We start from the raw sequence: 17,860 nt of genomic DNA, 5'->3' as shown, positions 1-17,860 counted from the left end.
TCGTGATCAGAAATGCCTTGTTCAACAGAAACAGAAAACTCTTGAAAAGTCTGGCTAATAAATATGAGGTCAAGTATTGAAGCAGAAGCAGCGCTAATTCGTGTAGGCTCAGTAACCACTTGCTGTAAGTTATGCATCAAAATAATGTCACGCAAATGTTCATTGTTTACGCTCACATCAGCGCTATATGTACCGCGAATCCAGTCAATGCCCGGTAGATTGAAATCACCTATTAAAAAAATTTTATTGTGTACAAAAGATGCCATGTGTTCATGCAGATCTTGAAGAAATAGCGGAGGGGAATCAGGGGCTCGATAAACAGCAAATAATAGAAAAGATGTATTACGGCATAAAATTTTTAAAGAAAGCGTTTCAAGATTAGCTGTCTGACGTAGGAGAACTGCGGTGATATCTTGCCTCACCAAGACAGCAACACCACCACCCCTTGTATGCCTATCGCGACGGAAAGCACGGTAATCAGAGGGAAAAACGTCCGTATCATCTATTTCGTCATGCAACCAAGTTTCCGTGATGACGACCACGTGTGGGTTATGCCCAAGAATAACCGCTTCGAGCTTATCAGTTTTATTAAGAACACTTCGTGCATTAATGTTCAAAATTCGGAAATCACGAGGTGGAGGAAGTCAGTCCTTTTTTGAAGTGCTACGATAGTTATGAATTTTAACCCTGCTGTTGGTGGGATCGCTCCATATAAAGTAATCGTTATCGACTCGCAGTTTCTCGTCTATCAAAGCGACTTTCTTGCCATCTTTTTTTTCTGCTTTCGCACTGTCCCATAGCAATTTACGTTTTCTGAGTGTTTCACGCGAGTAATCGTTTTGTACGGAAAAGCTTGTCCCTTTTAGCTTGTAGGCGTTTTTTAGAACATCACGTTTTTCATTAAAGTTTTGAAAAAAAATGATAACTGGTCTTTGTTTACCCGGCTTCCCTAGACGATGGATTCTTCCAATCAAACTACAATTTACATTTAATTTCTCGGAAAATATATCGGTAACAACTTTTTGCTTAAGCTCAGTTTCCGTTTCACCGGCTTCCTCTTGAAGACCGAAGATCAACAGATTAGAACGCCTACTCCTGTCTTCTAAGTCCACAATTTTGGATTCTAGAGATTTTACGGTCCGTTCAAGATCATCTACACGAGCAGCACGTTTTTCCAATTCAGTGAACCGACGGCCCCAATCAGCGAAAATCTTTTCCATGTTATTTTGCTGTGTTCTAAGAGCCGCCACATCTTTAACCAATTTGGTTTGTCCTACCAGTAGTTCTTGCAGCATTTTTTCTATGTCGGGACCTGGATTTGTCTCAACATCACCGCACAATAGAAGCAAGCATGCACAGTACATTTCGTAAGCGATACTAGCACAACGCCGTGGGCACGGCAAGACCAAAAGGCAGCGGTAATCGCTCTTGAACGAAGCAGAGTAATAACTAACCTGCATTAAGCAGAGAAATGGCTTGTGAGGCCACATGCCCGCAGCTGGTCCGCCGTGCCCACTGAAGGTGTGCAGTTTCAGTCGTCCTTTTATAGAGTTGTCGACCGATGTCACATGACGTGCAGGTGGCGCCGGGGTTGACGTGGGTGTGACCAAGGCTGGCATGAGAAGAAAGGTTCCTTGATAAGCCTCCGTCGGTGATCCCGTGTTAAGAAACCACGTGGAAGGAACAGGCACGTTTTGACAGCTTGTAGATCCGGTAGAACAGAAGTTTGGATGATACGTCGCTTCGGTCAAACCAAAAACGAGCACCTGCATTAAGCAGAGAAATGGCTTGTGAGGCCACATGCCCGCAGCTGGTCCGCCATGCCCACTGAAGGTGTGCAGTTTCAGTCGTCCTTTTATAGAGTTGTCGACCGATGTCACATGACGTGCAGGTGGCGCCGGGGTTGACGTGGGTGTGACCAAGGCTGGCATGAGAAGAAAGGTTCCTTGATAAGCCTCCGTCGGTGATCCCGTGTTAAGAAACCACGTGGAAGGAACAGGCACGTTTTGACAGCTTGTAGATCCGGTAGAACAGAAGTTTGGATGATACGTCGCTTCGGTCAAACCAAAAACGAGCACCTGCATTAAGCAGAGAAATGGCTTGTGAGGCCACATGCCCGCAGCTGGTCCGCCGTGCCCACTGTCGCCGTGCCATAGTCAATTTTTGTGTAGCACATCTACTGATATTGATGCTAGCATGATGCTAGGCTACAGTATCAATTCTGGTTACTTCACGCACCACCATGCGTAGTTGTGATGACATCAGACACCAAACACACAGAATTGCTGCTTGTGCATCAAAAACAAAGCCACGCAGCGGAGCAATCGTAAAATTATCACGAGGTCTTGAGCAGGCATGCAAGGAGAAGCTCATAGCATGTCATGGAGTTGAGAAAAAACCAGAGCTAGCTTTTAAGAACATATAGTTAATTTTTTGAAGTCTTACTCACGCTAACAGTGCATTTTATAGGCTCTCAAGAGCTTGACCTTTTACATGAAGCTAACAATAGAAAATTTTTGTGTCACTAACCTTTTAAGCTAGATTTGGATCACATTACTCCACAGTGATTGGCTTTCTTCTGCAGCTTGCATACAGGAGGCAGTAAGGATCAACTAATTCGAACCAGTTCATGCCTGATTGCGGGTAAGAAAGACCACACGACCCTTGTAAAGAGTTGCTATGACCAGCTATTCATCAACAGTAGTCATTCTGCTGTACTCTTGGAAGAATATCGCAGTAGTATCCAAAAATGTAAACAAATCTATTTGTTGCCATGACTCACTAGCAACGATTCCCCAATTGTGGCAGCATATTTTTTTTACGAAACGCTCTGCTCTGGTGCTTGGGCTCTTAATTTCATGCCTGTCAGTGCTAAATTCAATTGGTAAAGTTGCATTGTGCCTTAGTGAAAGAAAGTAAACTTGCAGGTAAGTGTGTTCAAATAGCACTTGCGAAGCTCGACGTTGTGTGCAGGTTACTCATTATGCACCCGCATTGATGTAAAAATAGTAGTTTCTCAGGCAGCACTGAGTTAACATTCGGCCCAGTTACAGGTGTTTTGATTGAGAACATATCACTTGCGTAGTTAGTAGTCGTAGCTCTTGCACTATATATTACAGAAGCTGTTTCACTACACGCTTTCCTTTACGGTGTGTTCAGTGGCTAGCATGAACCCACAAAATGCTCTTACCGCAGTCTTTAAAATAAGTTTTTGAAGCTGACAGCGAGTCGTGCAATGTATGTCTAAGACAACCTTCCCACTAAAGGCCAGTGTAAAGCGGAGATTAGTGGTGTTACCAGAAATGTAAACATGTCGCAGAAGTCGTGCTTTAACGAAGTCGACTCACTGTCATCTGCAGACCGTTCTCAAGCATGCGATTGGCCGTTATTTAAGCCCGATATTTTAAAAAATTCCTTTGAAGAACCTGGTGGTAATTGGCTTTGTGGTGGTTCCGTAGTTGACATGCAGTGTGTGGTCAGTAGTGCAACATGTGTAGATTATCACTGTTTTTCTAGGAGTCATCTTCTAACCTGACTGACTGGATCTGTGCACATGACAGTCAGATATGATACCGCATTTACTTGAATGTGACGCGAGTTTTTTTTTTTTCTCAGATTTTCGCTCCTAAAATCAACCCTCTCATACCGAGTACCGAAATTCTATTTTTTTTTCATAACCTAATGAAATATCACCCCTCGCGTTACAATCGTGCTCGTGTTACAATCGAAGAAATATGGTGTGTTACGACGCGATGCTTATGCAACCTAAGTTTTCATGTGCTTTCTTGACCATTTTCAAGGCAAGTCTTAATTAAAATGCTTGTGATATTTTGCAGAACACCAACCCATGCGCATTGCTTGAAATCGACACCGAAGGGAGCGAATTACACATGCTCTGGACTATTTTTTTCTGTTAATAAAACTTTCTGTGTTTTCGGCATTTGTGAATACAATGCGCTAGCGCTGGTCTCGAAGCTTCTTTTTCCTTGTCCGATCTTCTGCACGGTGGCATTTGTTCATACGCCCAATGTTTCCGACCTCACTCAGCAGGGTGGCGCTCCATGTCCGTGGAAAATCTAGCGCTGGTTCTCATGCTGAAATGTGGGTGCACCTGTGAAGTCAGTCAACAGTCAGTAAAAGGATTACCAACAGCAAAAAATTAACTAACACCATGGGTATCAATTGCAACAGTTGCACGTTATCAACAAATAGTAGAAGGGGTTATTTCGTTGTCAAGCAGGTGCACTGATGGTTGGCTCACACATATGGTCTCATGCTTCTCGGATATGAAATGCCTCCATTAGTTCTTTGAGTGATTGAATATCTGTCCCACATGCCTTTGTTTCGTCCTGTTTATTTACGCTTTTCAGTAAATAGCAATGTTCATAACGTTCTACCTACACTGGCTTAGTTCTTGAATAGAGGTTTCTACACATGCCAATATTTATTTTCAGATGTCTGCACATCATTCGTTCCTTGCTTGAAAAGGATGCCGAATTCGGAAAAAAGCTTTCCTCTGAATCTGATGTCCACCAGCGCCTCCTTGGCTGCTGTGTTGCCTGGATGTCGTCCTCCGAAGCATCCGGTGCAGCTGCTGACGTTCTCGCCAAGCTCGCATCTACTATGCAGTGCGTAAAAAGAACTTCTTGTTACTTTGAACTTTATGACCAGTTCTGACTTGGTGTGTCCACTTTGTGCAGTTGTTTAAAAGAGCATTGACACAAAAACTTTGCACCATGTCTTTTTTTTTTCCTATAATAGGTAGCTTATGTACTGCGCATCACGGCTGGAAACCTTGTTTGCATGAGTGCACAACAGTTATTTATTTTGAAAGTTTGTTTTAGAATGCTTGGTCACAGTTTTAGTTTCGAAAAGCACCGAGCGAAACAGGAGCAGTTTCAGTAGTTCGTTAAATACAGCTGGCCACATGAATACGCAAAACTGTGATGTGGACGCCTCACACGAGGGTGCACACAATTGCACTCTGTACTGACCAGCCATATATATAGAGAGAAACAACTTTATTTAAGGGAAAAAAAAATCACAGAGGACCGGGCCGTCACTTTCTCGGCTTGCTGTATGGCCCGGAGCTGTACTTCTAGGCTTGTATTACGGAGTACACTTTCCCACGCCTTAGACGAGGGAGGGGTCAGGAGATCAGGCGGGGGTGGATCCTCGCTGCCATCCCATAATATACGGTATACAAATTCATGACATAGGTTTGTCTATGCTGACACTGCGTCGATATTGGCATCACGAGGTCATCTTGCTCATTCACACAGCATGCACTTTGAAATTTATTTTAAATTTGTTTCTAGGCTGTCTTTGCTCTTCATATTTCGTAGATGTTTTCTATGTTTTTATATAAGCCTAACTCACTCATTATCTCGCCTTTAAAGTAGGTATTTTGTCGGTGCTCTCTTAGGTTATCATTGCTTAAAGGGGCCCTGCAACACTTATCTTTTGTCAAATGACTTAATAGTGGATTCTGTTGCCCGTGACCCTCCTGCTTCAAAAACTTTTCAGATTCATCAAATATCAGTGGCTTGCCTTGAGTGTTTCCCCTTCCTGATTTCTTTTGAACATGTCGACCATGATTTATGTTTCAGACATTCATGTCGCCAGCATAACACAGCTCTAATGCTTACATGATGCAGAAGCTGACCTCTAAGACTATGCACTATTCATGAAATTGGCGAATATTTTTCAGGCTCACTCACCACATAGTGGTTGTGCCCACTTGTTGCATTAGCTAGGGACCATATCGTGAGTGGGAACATGGTGAATTTTCGGTTGTTTTTGGCACCATGTTTTAAATACCCTACTGCATGCAACAGATTCAGAGAAAGCAGTAAAGTGTTTGTAAATTTTTGGAAAAGTGATTAAGCCCTTGATAGCCACGTTTGCTATCCGGCTACATTAATTACATGTCATATTTCTTATTACCCATACTGAGACAGTATTAATATGTAGTTACCTTTGCATACTCCAGATAAAGGAATCACGTGCAGTGATTGATAGTCATGTGTTCGCGTCAAAACATTTATAACGGTCCTTTTTCCTATCCACCAGGGATGACAGCTTTTTTGAAGAAGTAATGAATTCACTCAGCAGCGACAAACTTGTCAGCATCAAGTTTGCAGCCAGCTTTATTGCAGAAAGGCAAGTTCTTTTATCTGCAATATTATTTTTGTTGTTGAAATCTGTCTATTCTATACAAGTTAACACATTTGCTGAGTGACTTGATTGCAAAAATGCCAAGAATTTTAAATGAGCTAGAATTATGCAATGGTGTGTTGTTAAGATATTTTTTTTTTACATATCAATAGCGCTGTTGACACCATAGTGCTCAGTTCTAGATGGATTGATTCAAGTTACATTAATTAATAGACTGGGACTCACCTTAAATAAAGTTAAGTTTTAATTTCTAACAAATGCTCCTGTAATGAAGCAAAAAAAAAATGCACCTTGCAGATCCAATATCTCCATGTGTCGAACATATAATTTATGGAAAAACCTGGGGGGTGTGTAAGTATGTGGCTAATGATCTATTGCCTTCACATATCATCACTTGCTGTCCTTCGTTTATGAAAGTGCCCACAGCAAACAACTGTAGGTCGTAATAGTGGCAGACTTTTGCTGTACAGAAACTGGGGGGGGGGGGGGGGGGGAGAAGAAGAAGAAAGCCAAATAGTAAATAGCAAGAAACAATGGTGCATAGTACTACAAAAAGGGAAAAAAGCAACAACAGGAAAATGAAAGAGAGAAATTGTAGAGAAGCGAATACAAGAGCTGAAGTTGTCATAATGGTGATGTAAGGCTTTTCGTTGGATTGTAATACCTGTGATGGCATATACATGACATTTGCGATGCTTTTAAATAAAAGCTCACTTGTGTAATATATTCAGTTTTCTGCTCCATGCAGTCAGATAATAGTTGTCTCACATATTGACAGCAGCCTTTTTACACGTTAGGAATGTTTTAAGTCGAAACCCGCAATAACAAAATCGCTGGGGAAACTGAAAAATTTCGTTTTCGCGAGAATCTCGTTGCCGCGAGTGTGAGATATAAAAACATTGATACTGCCAGCAGAATGAGAATTTATTGCCAGAAGTCGGTCAACTTACTTTGCCCACCCTTGCCATGCAAAAACTTCAAAGCTCTCCCTTTGCACTGGAAAAAGTGGCCCATTGCTATGTTGTCATCATGTGCGCCAAAGAAGGAGCGAAGGGTGTCCAGCGCATCCAAGACAACCCGCGGGTTGGGTTTCTCCGCATGCATCTCTTCTTCGTCCTCGGTGTCGTCAGCTTCACGCACGCTTTCGATAATGGCCTCATCGGCCACCTCCTCGTACACGACTACATCGTCATCAGCGCCAACGAATGCATCAACGGTGAGTACATCTGGGATGTCGATGTCGACGGCTCGAAGTTCCCCCAGCCTTTGGTCAGGGATAGAGGCACTCTATATACGCATACGAGCATATTTTCGACAGTTAACTTTTGGCGGGAGGGTAAAATAAGGCACGCACCGTGCCAGAAAATTCGTTAATGCGGGATCGCTGTCCAAAAACATTTCGTTGCCACGAGATACGTAATACATGGGCTTCTATGAACTTTCGCCTGGGATCCAAAAATACTTCGTTGCCACGGAGATTTAGTACTCGCGGGGTTTCGTTATTGGGGGTTTCGACTGTATACGCTGTTTAGTGAAGTGTTTCAGCGAAAAAAGCACAGAGTCATTGTCCTAATAGCAGTGCATGGTTTTTCAAGCAACTTCAGCAATTCTACCATGACATCAGTGATTTAGTTTTGCTTCCCCTTTTGAACCAGTGCTCATTTATGCGCAAATGTGGAAATCGAACGGAAGATTGCAGAAACCCTCACAAGTCCAATAGCCACAACAGAGTCCGAGTTTGGAAACAAGTCAAAAGTGAGGGCGCTGCAGTCCGCGGCTGTTTGTGAGCTGAAGAGAGCACTGCCGCACTTTGCACACTTGGTATGTCTAAACAAAATGCCTTTCATTTTATTTTTTTTCTTTAAGCAAACAGCATAATCTCCCTTTAACCCTTTGAGTGTTCTTGCTTTACATGCATGGTGGCGGTTTTATTACCATCATTGTCTTGGCTGTACGGTTATTTTCAAACCTCCGCTTAAAATTTTATGCCACAATGACAGTGAATGCTTACTGGGAGGTGCTGCTACCCTCGTCGTGAGATAAACAGAACTGATTTTGAGCATCAGTGCATCGAGCGTTCGGCAGCAATGTTGATGGGCAATGCCCCTTTCGTGCTATCTGTTTCGCTGTGTTATCACATTGAAGGTGCGCAAAGCTTGATTTTTATATTTATCAGCATTTTATATTGCAGGGGTGGTAGAAGTTGATTTCTATTTTTACTTGCGCTGCTTTTAGCTTGTTTATCGCAGACTCTGAGGAGTTATTCTAGTTAGTGGGTTTATTCTGTCAAAGGCTGCACACGCAAAGAAGATGTTGTGTGTGTTTGCCAAAATACAAGAACAGAACGGACAAGCGTTTAATGTATGTGGACTGCGTTAAGGCGCTTTGCGCAGCCTCATGTTTCAAGGAATACCAAGCTCTGAAATACTATTGAGCATTACGCAGTTCTGAGTGATACTGACATCGGAAATCACTCCCAAGTTTTTAAATAATGTTTTTCCTAACTTGAACCATTTTATACAAAAAAAAAATCATAGTACAAGGCTTTCATCATCTGCAAAAAATTCAACACCCTAATTGATTGATATGTGGGGTTTTACAACTCAAAACCACCATATGATTGTTGTAACTGTGTAACTTTCAACAAGTGTGTTGGAAGTTACACAGGGATAGATGGCTTGGGGTAAAGAAGTTATTTTAGTGAGCGTCTAGGCTTGTGCGAATATTCTAGTTCATTATCGAAATGAATATTACTCTAGTCAAAATAGTTTTGATTCGAATTTAAAATATGCGAAATATCAAAGTATTCGAAATGAATGAATCAACATATAGTAGCGTGATTCTAAGATTGAGCGACGCATGGCCGGTCAGCCAATTAAGTTTATTTAAAAATTTTATATATTTTTACCTGATAAGTGAAACGAATAGATCGGCAATTCATTTTGCTAATAAAAATTTTCTCTATGCAAAGTAAATCAATAAGGACGAGGAGGTTGAGTGCCACGCTTACCTGTTCTGCTGTTTTTTCATTCTTTGGTGATGATATACAACATAAAATATAATAAAGAAATATATTAAAGCTATGTACCTCAAATTTGTTTAGCTAAACATATGTATATTTTTGCTTGTGTTCAGTTATTTATAGCTTTTCTGTGCAGTGAAGATATGTTTAAAAAGAATCTTAAAATCGGCCTGGAAAACATTTGGTTTAATTTGTGGGTCCTTGTATCAAAAAAGGTGTACGACCCAAATTCTGCACTACATTCTCAGCATGCTTATCCATAAAACTGCCAAAGCCTATATTACGTAATAACACTTTTTAATAAAGAGATACCATTGCGCTACCTTCAAGAAAACAGTGTACGAAAGAAATTCTGATGATTAAAAAAAAACAATTTTGATATTTTTTGAACTTTTTATACTTATGCACATCAGCTTTTGCATTCAGTAAAAACATGTCGCATAATGTGATTTCACTTGCAATTACATCTGCTAATAATGACCTTGCACAAGGATAGGCAATGGCAGATTGGACTTCCTGCTCGCTAAGTGTTTGCATTCTTTGGAATGCAGGCCTATGTACTTCAGGTTTTTAAAAGGCCAGCAGCACTGAAGTAGATGTCGGCTGCACTGAGGACGCCAATTTCGAAATGATTTAGTAACGGAACTGGTCATGGAGTGTGGAATTACCGAGCAAGCAAGCGCGCACAGTTCGGTGTGTTCCAGTGCGTAGAGGGCTTATCGAATAAGGCCCTTGTGAAAGACTGAGCACACCATGCAGGTTTGAAGATTGCATAACATTTGTGATCGAGTACAGCTTTTCAATTCGGCATGATGTTGTATTGAGTAATTATGTCTTGGCTGCTGCAAAAAAGCAGTAATAAACATGGTAGTTAATGATTATAAATCAGTGTTGTATGCATGGGCTTCTTTGAGGTACTGGGGCATCAAGGTGTGATGTACATATAACTCCACGAAAAGTTCGTTTCTTTGCAATGAGCTTCTTGTGCTTGGAATGGTAGTCTGCACAATAACATCGCTCTGAGCTGTACTTTGGAACTATGAAACGCACAGCAGCAGAGTAAAGCGTGAGCACTGTTGGAGTCAAATGAAGTGCGAGCAGCGGACTGTGCGCACAACCAGTACAAGTCGTCGGCTGCCATCATCTGAGATAGGCATGCCCATCCGGCTATCTAAGTTTCATGTCAATACCTTGAAGCGTTTCTTGTGTGGGCACTTAATGTGACCGGGAACTTGAGGTACAACGAGCAAATTTGTGACCTTGGCTGATCGCCTCTCTTTTGCGCACCAAGCACATGCGTAGGAATCCCAACAGCCATGCCCAGGTTGCGTCAGTCACCTTGGAGCGCTTTTGTTTAAATATACAAGTTTGTATTGTAGACGTGCTTATGTTTGTGTTTACTTCGAGCACACAAAATGCGCAAACAATGTCTGCTACGTCTGCATTCCTGTCTTCACTCTGCTAACAACGTGTGGCTGTGATGCAAGTGAAAGGCAAAAAAAATTGACGCTCCAATGCACATGCTTTGAAGTTACCCCCAGCTTAGATACTATCGTGAGAGCGCAATGAAACCACGACACACAAGAAACAACTGGTGCTTTTGTTCCGCAACTCACGATGGTTTCTATGTCAAAATACCAACTCGCCCAATAGTCAACAGTTTTGTAGCAACCCCGGCTGTATCGCAATCTGAGGACTAAAAACGAGCCCCCTTTACCCTGGAACACACCAGACTGAGCGCGCTTGCTTGCTCGGTAAGGCCACACTCATGGCTGCTCCCGTGACCGATTAACTTTGAAATTGGCATCCTCAGGGCAGCTGACAGCTATTTTGGTGCTGCTTGCTTTTTAAAAACCTAAAGTATAGGCCTGCATTCCACACACTTAGAGAGCAGGAAGGGTGATCTACAAGTGCCTATTCTTGCGCAAGGGCATTATTCGACGGGCCATAACTGCAAGTTAAACCTCATTATGCAACATGTCTTTATTGATTATGAAAGCTGATGTGCAAGAGAATAAATGGCGAAAACTTAGCAAATATCAAAAATAGTTTTTTTAATTGTCATCAGAATTTTTTATTGCATGCTGTTTTCTTGAAGTTAGCATGATAGTATCTTTTTATTAAGGAGTGTTATTAACCTATGAACTGCTCATTTATTTCGAAAATTTTTAATCAGAAAGTGCCTATTTTATTATTGCTAATTTTGAATCTGGTTCTAAAAAGTAGCTAGTCGATGTTGAAAAATTAATTTCATCACATACTTAGTCAAATCGACGAAATAAAGTTTATTTCTGAACAATACACAGGAAACCAGCTACCTGCCGCTAATAAAATTTAAAAACCTTATAAACTAAACAGTTATAGATGCCACATCTTTCTTCACTTGTGTAGCCAAGCACCTTTGCGGTATTTCCCTCAGGAAGCTTTGGGACTGTGTGGAAAATTTAGAAACGCGGAATAACGAGGGCACGCGGGCTTCACTGGCGGGCACTCGCAATGTTCGCGCCCGAGCCGTCACCGGAGCGGCTACTCGATTTACCGTGATCTCTGTCTTTACTTTCGAGCTCAAGATAAATATACATCTGTACTCTAAACATCATCACTGAAAGAAGATGATGAAAATAGCATTTTTTTCGTGTTCATGGGCCCGCTTCGCATGGGTCGCCACCACCGCATGCCGTGTTTTCATACAAAAACCATGCTTCATAGCTTCAATATATTTTGTGTAATTCATCTGTGCTCATATTTGGGTGCTCATTAAAGAACCCCAGGTGGTCGAAATTTTTGGAGCCCTCCAGTACGGCGTCTCTCATAATCATATAGTGGTTTGGGATGTTAAACCCCACATATAAATCAATCGATCAATTGTGTAATTCATTGTCAAAGTTGGAAAAAAACAGCAGCGCAGGTGAGTGGGGCACTCCACCTCTTCATCATTATTGATTTACTGTACCGAAAAATTTTTCCAACAAAGCCAATTGCGGATCTCTTGTTTCCATTCATCAGGCAACAGTCCATAAAATGTTGAGACAAAATTAGGAGGCTGACCGGGCATGCTTTGTTCAATCTTACGTGGAATCACCCAGTATAAACCAAATGTAACCTCTTTGTAAAGGCAATTGCACTGCAGTGGAGGAGTGCTCTACCGAAAATAGACCTTTCCAAAAAAATTCCGCATTGCTGTGAACTCTCATTGCAAGGTTAAATGATCATATTGCCCATTGCCCATGCATTGATTCATAATTTTTTTTTAAGGTTAATAGCTTGTTATATTGATTTATATGCACTAAGTATAGTAAATCTTAAAATGTAGCATACTTTACTGGTTGTCACCTGCATTCTACCAAAGGTCAAATCCTGCTGCTATTCAAAGCTGCTTTCACTTCAGTTCGGACCAGAAAGAATGACGTTTGCTCATGGCTTGTCTAAATTAAAAAAAAAATCATACTGTGCAGATTAGTTAGGTCATGACAAATATGCTCATTTTTCTTTATAATATGTGATATCTGCTATTCCAATTTACTTCGAACCCAAGAATAACTAGTATTTGTACAAGCCTGCTCATCGCCTTGGGGGTGCGAGATGGAATGTGATCGCTCACTTTCATAGAGCTTTCCGTGCATGGATGTGGCTTACTGCGTAGCGCACCATGGAGCTCGGCGCATGGCGACACCCCGTGGCAAGAAGCGCGCCTCTATTAATTTATGTAGGCCAATTGTGCGCTGTTTGATGTGAAACAGCATATCTGCAGAGAGTGAGCATGGGCCTCAGCATGAAAGGAGGGCACCTGAGAAAATGGCAACATTTCACTCCACTTTTAAACTCTTCTTGCCGGGCACAAGTGCAAGAGTTAGCCGACATGTTCACCACAGTTTCTGCTTGGCACACAATGCGTTTTCACACCAAGTGATTCATTGACCTTTTTCAGCTATACCCAAACTTTTTGTTCCTTGCAACACCTGCTTTCAGAATTAATAAAGGGGGTTGGGTAACACGGGTCTTGAATTTTGTTTTAATTCTTCATCGATAGAGATGAGGCTTGTGGAGTTTATGTGTATTTGTGTGCAGGTTTCAAGTATGCGACTATTTTTTTATTATAATACATAGATTTTAAAATATACATTCCACATTCTTTTTGGGAGCTATAGTTTGTCTAAACTGAGGGAGTCACGAAGTGAATAAGCACATCAAAATGACCTGGAATGAGTACAGAGTTCAAGAAAACAAAAATGGATGTTACAACTCTATTTGAGCAGGACTTATGGTATCTTGAACCATCGCCAATCAGTCAACGTCAAGCTGGAATTTCAGTCACAAATATTCAACATACCATAACTTTTGTTGAAATGTGCTTAAAATGATCATTTTTGTTTTATTGCACTTTGTACTCATTCCAGGTCAATCTGACTTGCACATTTACTTTGTACCTCTATGAATTCAGGCAAACTATAGCTCCCAAAATGGCACCTGGAATTTAAAGACTGCGGTACACGTTACCAGAAAAGTAATTGTAGAATTGAAATCAGCTCATAATGATACATAAACTCAACAAGCTTCATTGAAATTGATAAAGGAATTTTAAAAAGCTTTCAGGTGCCATGTCTTCATTTTCACTTAATTTCATCTAATTATTTTAGGCAACTCACGAAATGGTGGCCAGCAAGATAATGCAGTTCTTAACGAATTCCTCGGCTGTCAAGGTGACACGGCTGCTTTCCGTCGCCCTCGAGTGCCTTGCATTTACTGTGGAAAAAATTGGTAAGTGTTACATCCGCTTTTGGTACGGTCCCTGAAACGTTTTTTTCACACTCTGTTTTTTATTCGACCACAACTGGAGCAAATCATTGGTACCATATTTCAATGAAAACACGCCTTTTTAATGGAGCTACGAGTAATAAGTAAATATTTCTCCTCTGCTCCGCTTTTCACCTTTATCTACCTCAGCTCCTTTTTTTTCGAGCACTCGGGGCTAAGCTCTACCTTTACGGGGCCTGTGCTGTGTTCCACAGCCAATTGTATCAGCAGTCACGGTAACGTCAGGTGGGCAGAACATGTCGCTCTGTGAATGGGCGGTTGAAAATGCGTTTGGCCGAGTCCCAGCGATCTGCAGTAATTTTCAGCTTTAAAGCATTGCAGTAAATTACACAGTTTACGCAGAGACCTCAAATTGGTTTGTAAATGGCCGTTAGTACTTGGTCTACCGGCCCAATGTGTACTTTGTGTACGAAAGTACCCCCCAGTGTGTGTGTGTTAAATTTTTTACATTCTTCAGCCAGCTGTTATCTTATCAACAGATCTTGTGCAAGCAGATGCAACGAAATTAAGAAGTTATCTGGATAACCTGGCACCATTCCTTCGTGATCCGAATTTGTCAGCTCATGTAAGTAGACCATAGCATTGCATCATTTTCTGTTATGTGTTAAGGGGAGACCCCGCTTTATTTTGAAACACTTTTCAAGTCACACTTTCCTTACCTCACAGGTGTAAGTAGTTTTGTAAGTGTGACCCTAAAAAAGCCAGGTTCTGTGAGTGCAAAGAAACGTTGCCCTTTAAGGCGTGCAGACACATGCATATTTGTGTGTCTCATTCTCCAATAATTTATGCTTTCTCAGTCGTAGGTGCATTGGCAATCAACCATTTCAGATTTGGCAATCTCGTCTTTGATCGCGGTCATTCATCATTTCACATTGCTATGTTTCATTGTTTCTTGCTTGTAAACATGTGGCCGTCATTGTTACCTGTAGCCACTGAAGCATTGTGCTGCTAAAAACGTGGATGAAGGTCCGTTTTCTGTTATGGAAAAAAGGAAAAGTTCGAGGAGAGCACTGTACAATTCGATGAAAGAAAGACAGATAGAAAAGCAGTAGGTCAGAAATGCATGTCAAGCGTCACGTGCTGCCATTTTCCCCATAGGAAGAGTGCTCTTGATTTTTTCCCTTTGCTTCATCCTGACACTGCTACCTGTGTTTGCAGGCACTGAAGCAAGCCCTTGCGGTATGCTTGACATTTGTTTGCGTCATCTTCTCAAGTGCGAGCCAAGATTTCGACTGGAGGGCATGCGGTGCCCTCTGCTCCTTTGGCGAATCCCTACAGCGTCAACTTGTGTCGACTGAGCCACAGTTCGTGGAAGCTGCCCTTGACTCTTTCGGCAGCATTGGGAATGATGCCGGTATGCCACTTCATTTGATCACACCTGTACGATATCTGCGGTGACTGCATTTCCGATGGAGGCGGAAATGTTGTAGGCTCGTGTGCTCAGAATTGGGTGCACGTTAAAGAACCCCAGGCGGTCGAAATTTCTAGATCCCTCCACTACAAGGTCTCTCATAATCATATGGTGGTTTTGGGACGTTAAACCCGACATATCAATCATCAATGCCTGTACGATAGGTTACCGTATTTACTCACGTAATGAACTCACTTTTTTCTCGAAAAATCAGAGCAAGGTTGAAGGGTGTGTTTATTACGTGGGGTGAATTTTATGAACATTTTTTCAGGGGAAGGAAAAAATGTGGTAATGCAAAAAAAAAGTTAGTTCACATAGCCTTTCACTATTTACATACATGTACACTGTTTGGAAACAGCTTCTTTGTTGCACTTTGCTCATCTTTGGGGGTTGATGGCACTATCTTCTGCAAGCTGTCCCCAAGCCGCTGCCCCCCTCACTCACACCATACAAATGCTTTGCTGCTATCTTTTCTGGCAATTATTTAACTGCAACAGTGGAAAAAACAAAGTAGGCTAAAAAGGAAAGGGGAGCGGGTGGGGGGGGTCTCGCGGGGAGTGAGTGACCTTGGGTGGTGTGGGCAGTTTGGTGACCTTCCCTCCCTGGGTGGTTATCAGCTGGGTTGTCTCTACACTCACACCACTGGTGAACCTCCTGTGGTGCACAAATAAGATGGGGGACCCCATGCACTGATAGAAGGAAAAGCAATAGGCAGGCAGCAATGGGCGAAGGGGGGGGGGGGGGGGGGTGAGCCAGCGGAGGTGGTTGAAGGGGGTTGGGGGGAAAAAATAGAAATATTGATGACTGAAGTTGGGGGGGGGGGGGGGGGGGTTGCATTTATTATGCAAGGCGAGTGCATTCATTACACGAGTAAATATGGTAGATTTAGTCATACTAGAGGTTGAACGTCTTCTGAGACTATTGGCTATAAAAGGATAAAGCATAGTGGGAAGTTTAGTCTTGGTTCATGGCTTCTTGCACTAAAATGCTAGTAATTCATTTTGAGAGAAAAAGCACAGTTTGTGTAAGGTCTACTGTATTCACTCGCCTAATGTAAACACTAACCATGTTGGGCTTCTACGCTTCCAACTAGAGCTGTGCAAATAGCAAAATTTTGGGTGCAAAACGAATTTGAATATTCAAGTGTGAGTGCATATTGAATGGTACACTTTTTGAAAATTTCTCGAATATTTTTCGAATGCTTAAAAGTGAAATTTCAGATAAAAAGTTGTAGAGGTTTCCTGAGCATATTCTTATAAGATAACATCATGAAAGCATTTATTCTGGCTAAATTGATGAAGCGTATCATGGTTGCCTTATCAAGGATGAGGCGCTGCAGAGACCAAATTGTACTTACTATGTACATCATCTGGTACAACCAAAGTATTGCCGACAATGCGCTACTGTTTCCTCAGCCTCTTTTTTAACTTTTGTGGTGAACAAGGGTGTGCTCTCTTCGACTCCACAGTTCTAGATCTGCCTCATTAACGTCAATATGTAAAAACATTTTAAATATCCAATTGAGTTTATTTGCAACAAGGTTGTGGAAGACCAGGGAGAAAACTGCATTGAGCAGCTTGAAGGGAGCCTGGCCACCTTATGGATGCTCAAAATTTTTGGAGTACGGTTTTCAGACTTCCTGCCCGAATTTTTGGTTCAGAACAGCATTAATTGAGCCCTCACTTCTACCGCATTTATCATCTTCATGTTAAAACCAGTGTTTTCTTCATTCAATACATTTTCGACCATAGCAGAGCTTGAAAGGCAGCTTTGCCACAACATGATTGTGATGGGGGAAGCATATTGAAATCTGAAGGCCAATTGGACATTGAGTGTATCTGTATTCGGCAAGTGTGAATTGAATCGAACAGTAAACACTATTTTAAAAAATTAATTAGCAATTTCAAATACTTGCACACCTCTACTTGAACATTTAATGTGTACTAGTCTGCCTCACTTGTTTAAATGCTTTGTAAATTACATAGTACCCGTACAGAATTCAGTGCAAATTTTGAGGCATTAAGTGGAGTTTGTTTGTTCATGAAATCATCATATCACCCCAGCTTGCTTTTGATCAGACTCAATATTTGCAAATTGTTTTCCTCTATAGTATGCCACTTGTGATTTCTGCATACACAACTGAAGAGATAAAGGTGAATGCCCGTCACTATCCCCAATTATGATTGCTAACAGATCGGCTGAATCTGCAAGCGTGTTCGGCTGCACTGTCCTGTCTTGCTGATTGGCTCCAGCACTATGGACTGGCCAGGTTTGTGTGGGACAACTTGCGGAACGGTGATGGCGGGGTGCGGGCATCAGCGGTGGCTGCGATTGGAAAGCTGTTTGTTCGAGAATGGCTGTGGACTCACTTTTGCAACCGTCTGTTGCTTGACGAGGTGAGATTTAAAGACATCGTCGTTTATGGCATGGTATGG

General features: G+C 41.8%; 1 protein-coding gene across 1 annotated transcript in view; it reads left to right on the top strand.

The window, feature by feature from the left end:
• LOC119179815 (uncharacterized) overlaps positions 1-17,860 on the top strand; it is a 31,615-nt gene that overhangs the window by 6,728 nt on the left and 7,027 nt on the right. The window contains exons 4-10 of the mRNA XM_075868469.1: positions 4,455-4,628; positions 6,073-6,162; positions 7,833-7,998; positions 13,837-13,957; positions 14,494-14,579; positions 15,173-15,368; positions 17,619-17,821. Of these exons, the coding sequence (XP_075724584.1) occupies positions 4,455-4,628; positions 6,073-6,162; positions 7,833-7,998; positions 13,837-13,957; positions 14,494-14,579; positions 15,173-15,368; positions 17,619-17,821 (1,036 nt within the window). The remainder of the gene's footprint in view (positions 1-4,454; positions 4,629-6,072; positions 6,163-7,832; positions 7,999-13,836; positions 13,958-14,493; positions 14,580-15,172; positions 15,369-17,618; positions 17,822-17,860) is intronic.

Source organism: Rhipicephalus microplus, chromosome 7 (genome assembly GCF_043290135.1).
Source record: "Rhipicephalus microplus isolate Deutch F79 chromosome 7, USDA_Rmic, whole genome shotgun sequence".
NCBI classification, from domain to species: Eukaryota; Metazoa; Arthropoda; class Arachnida; order Ixodida; family Ixodidae; genus Rhipicephalus; species Rhipicephalus microplus.
Note: the sequence above shows the minus strand (reverse complement) of the source record. Positions and strands in the feature narration are given on the sequence as shown.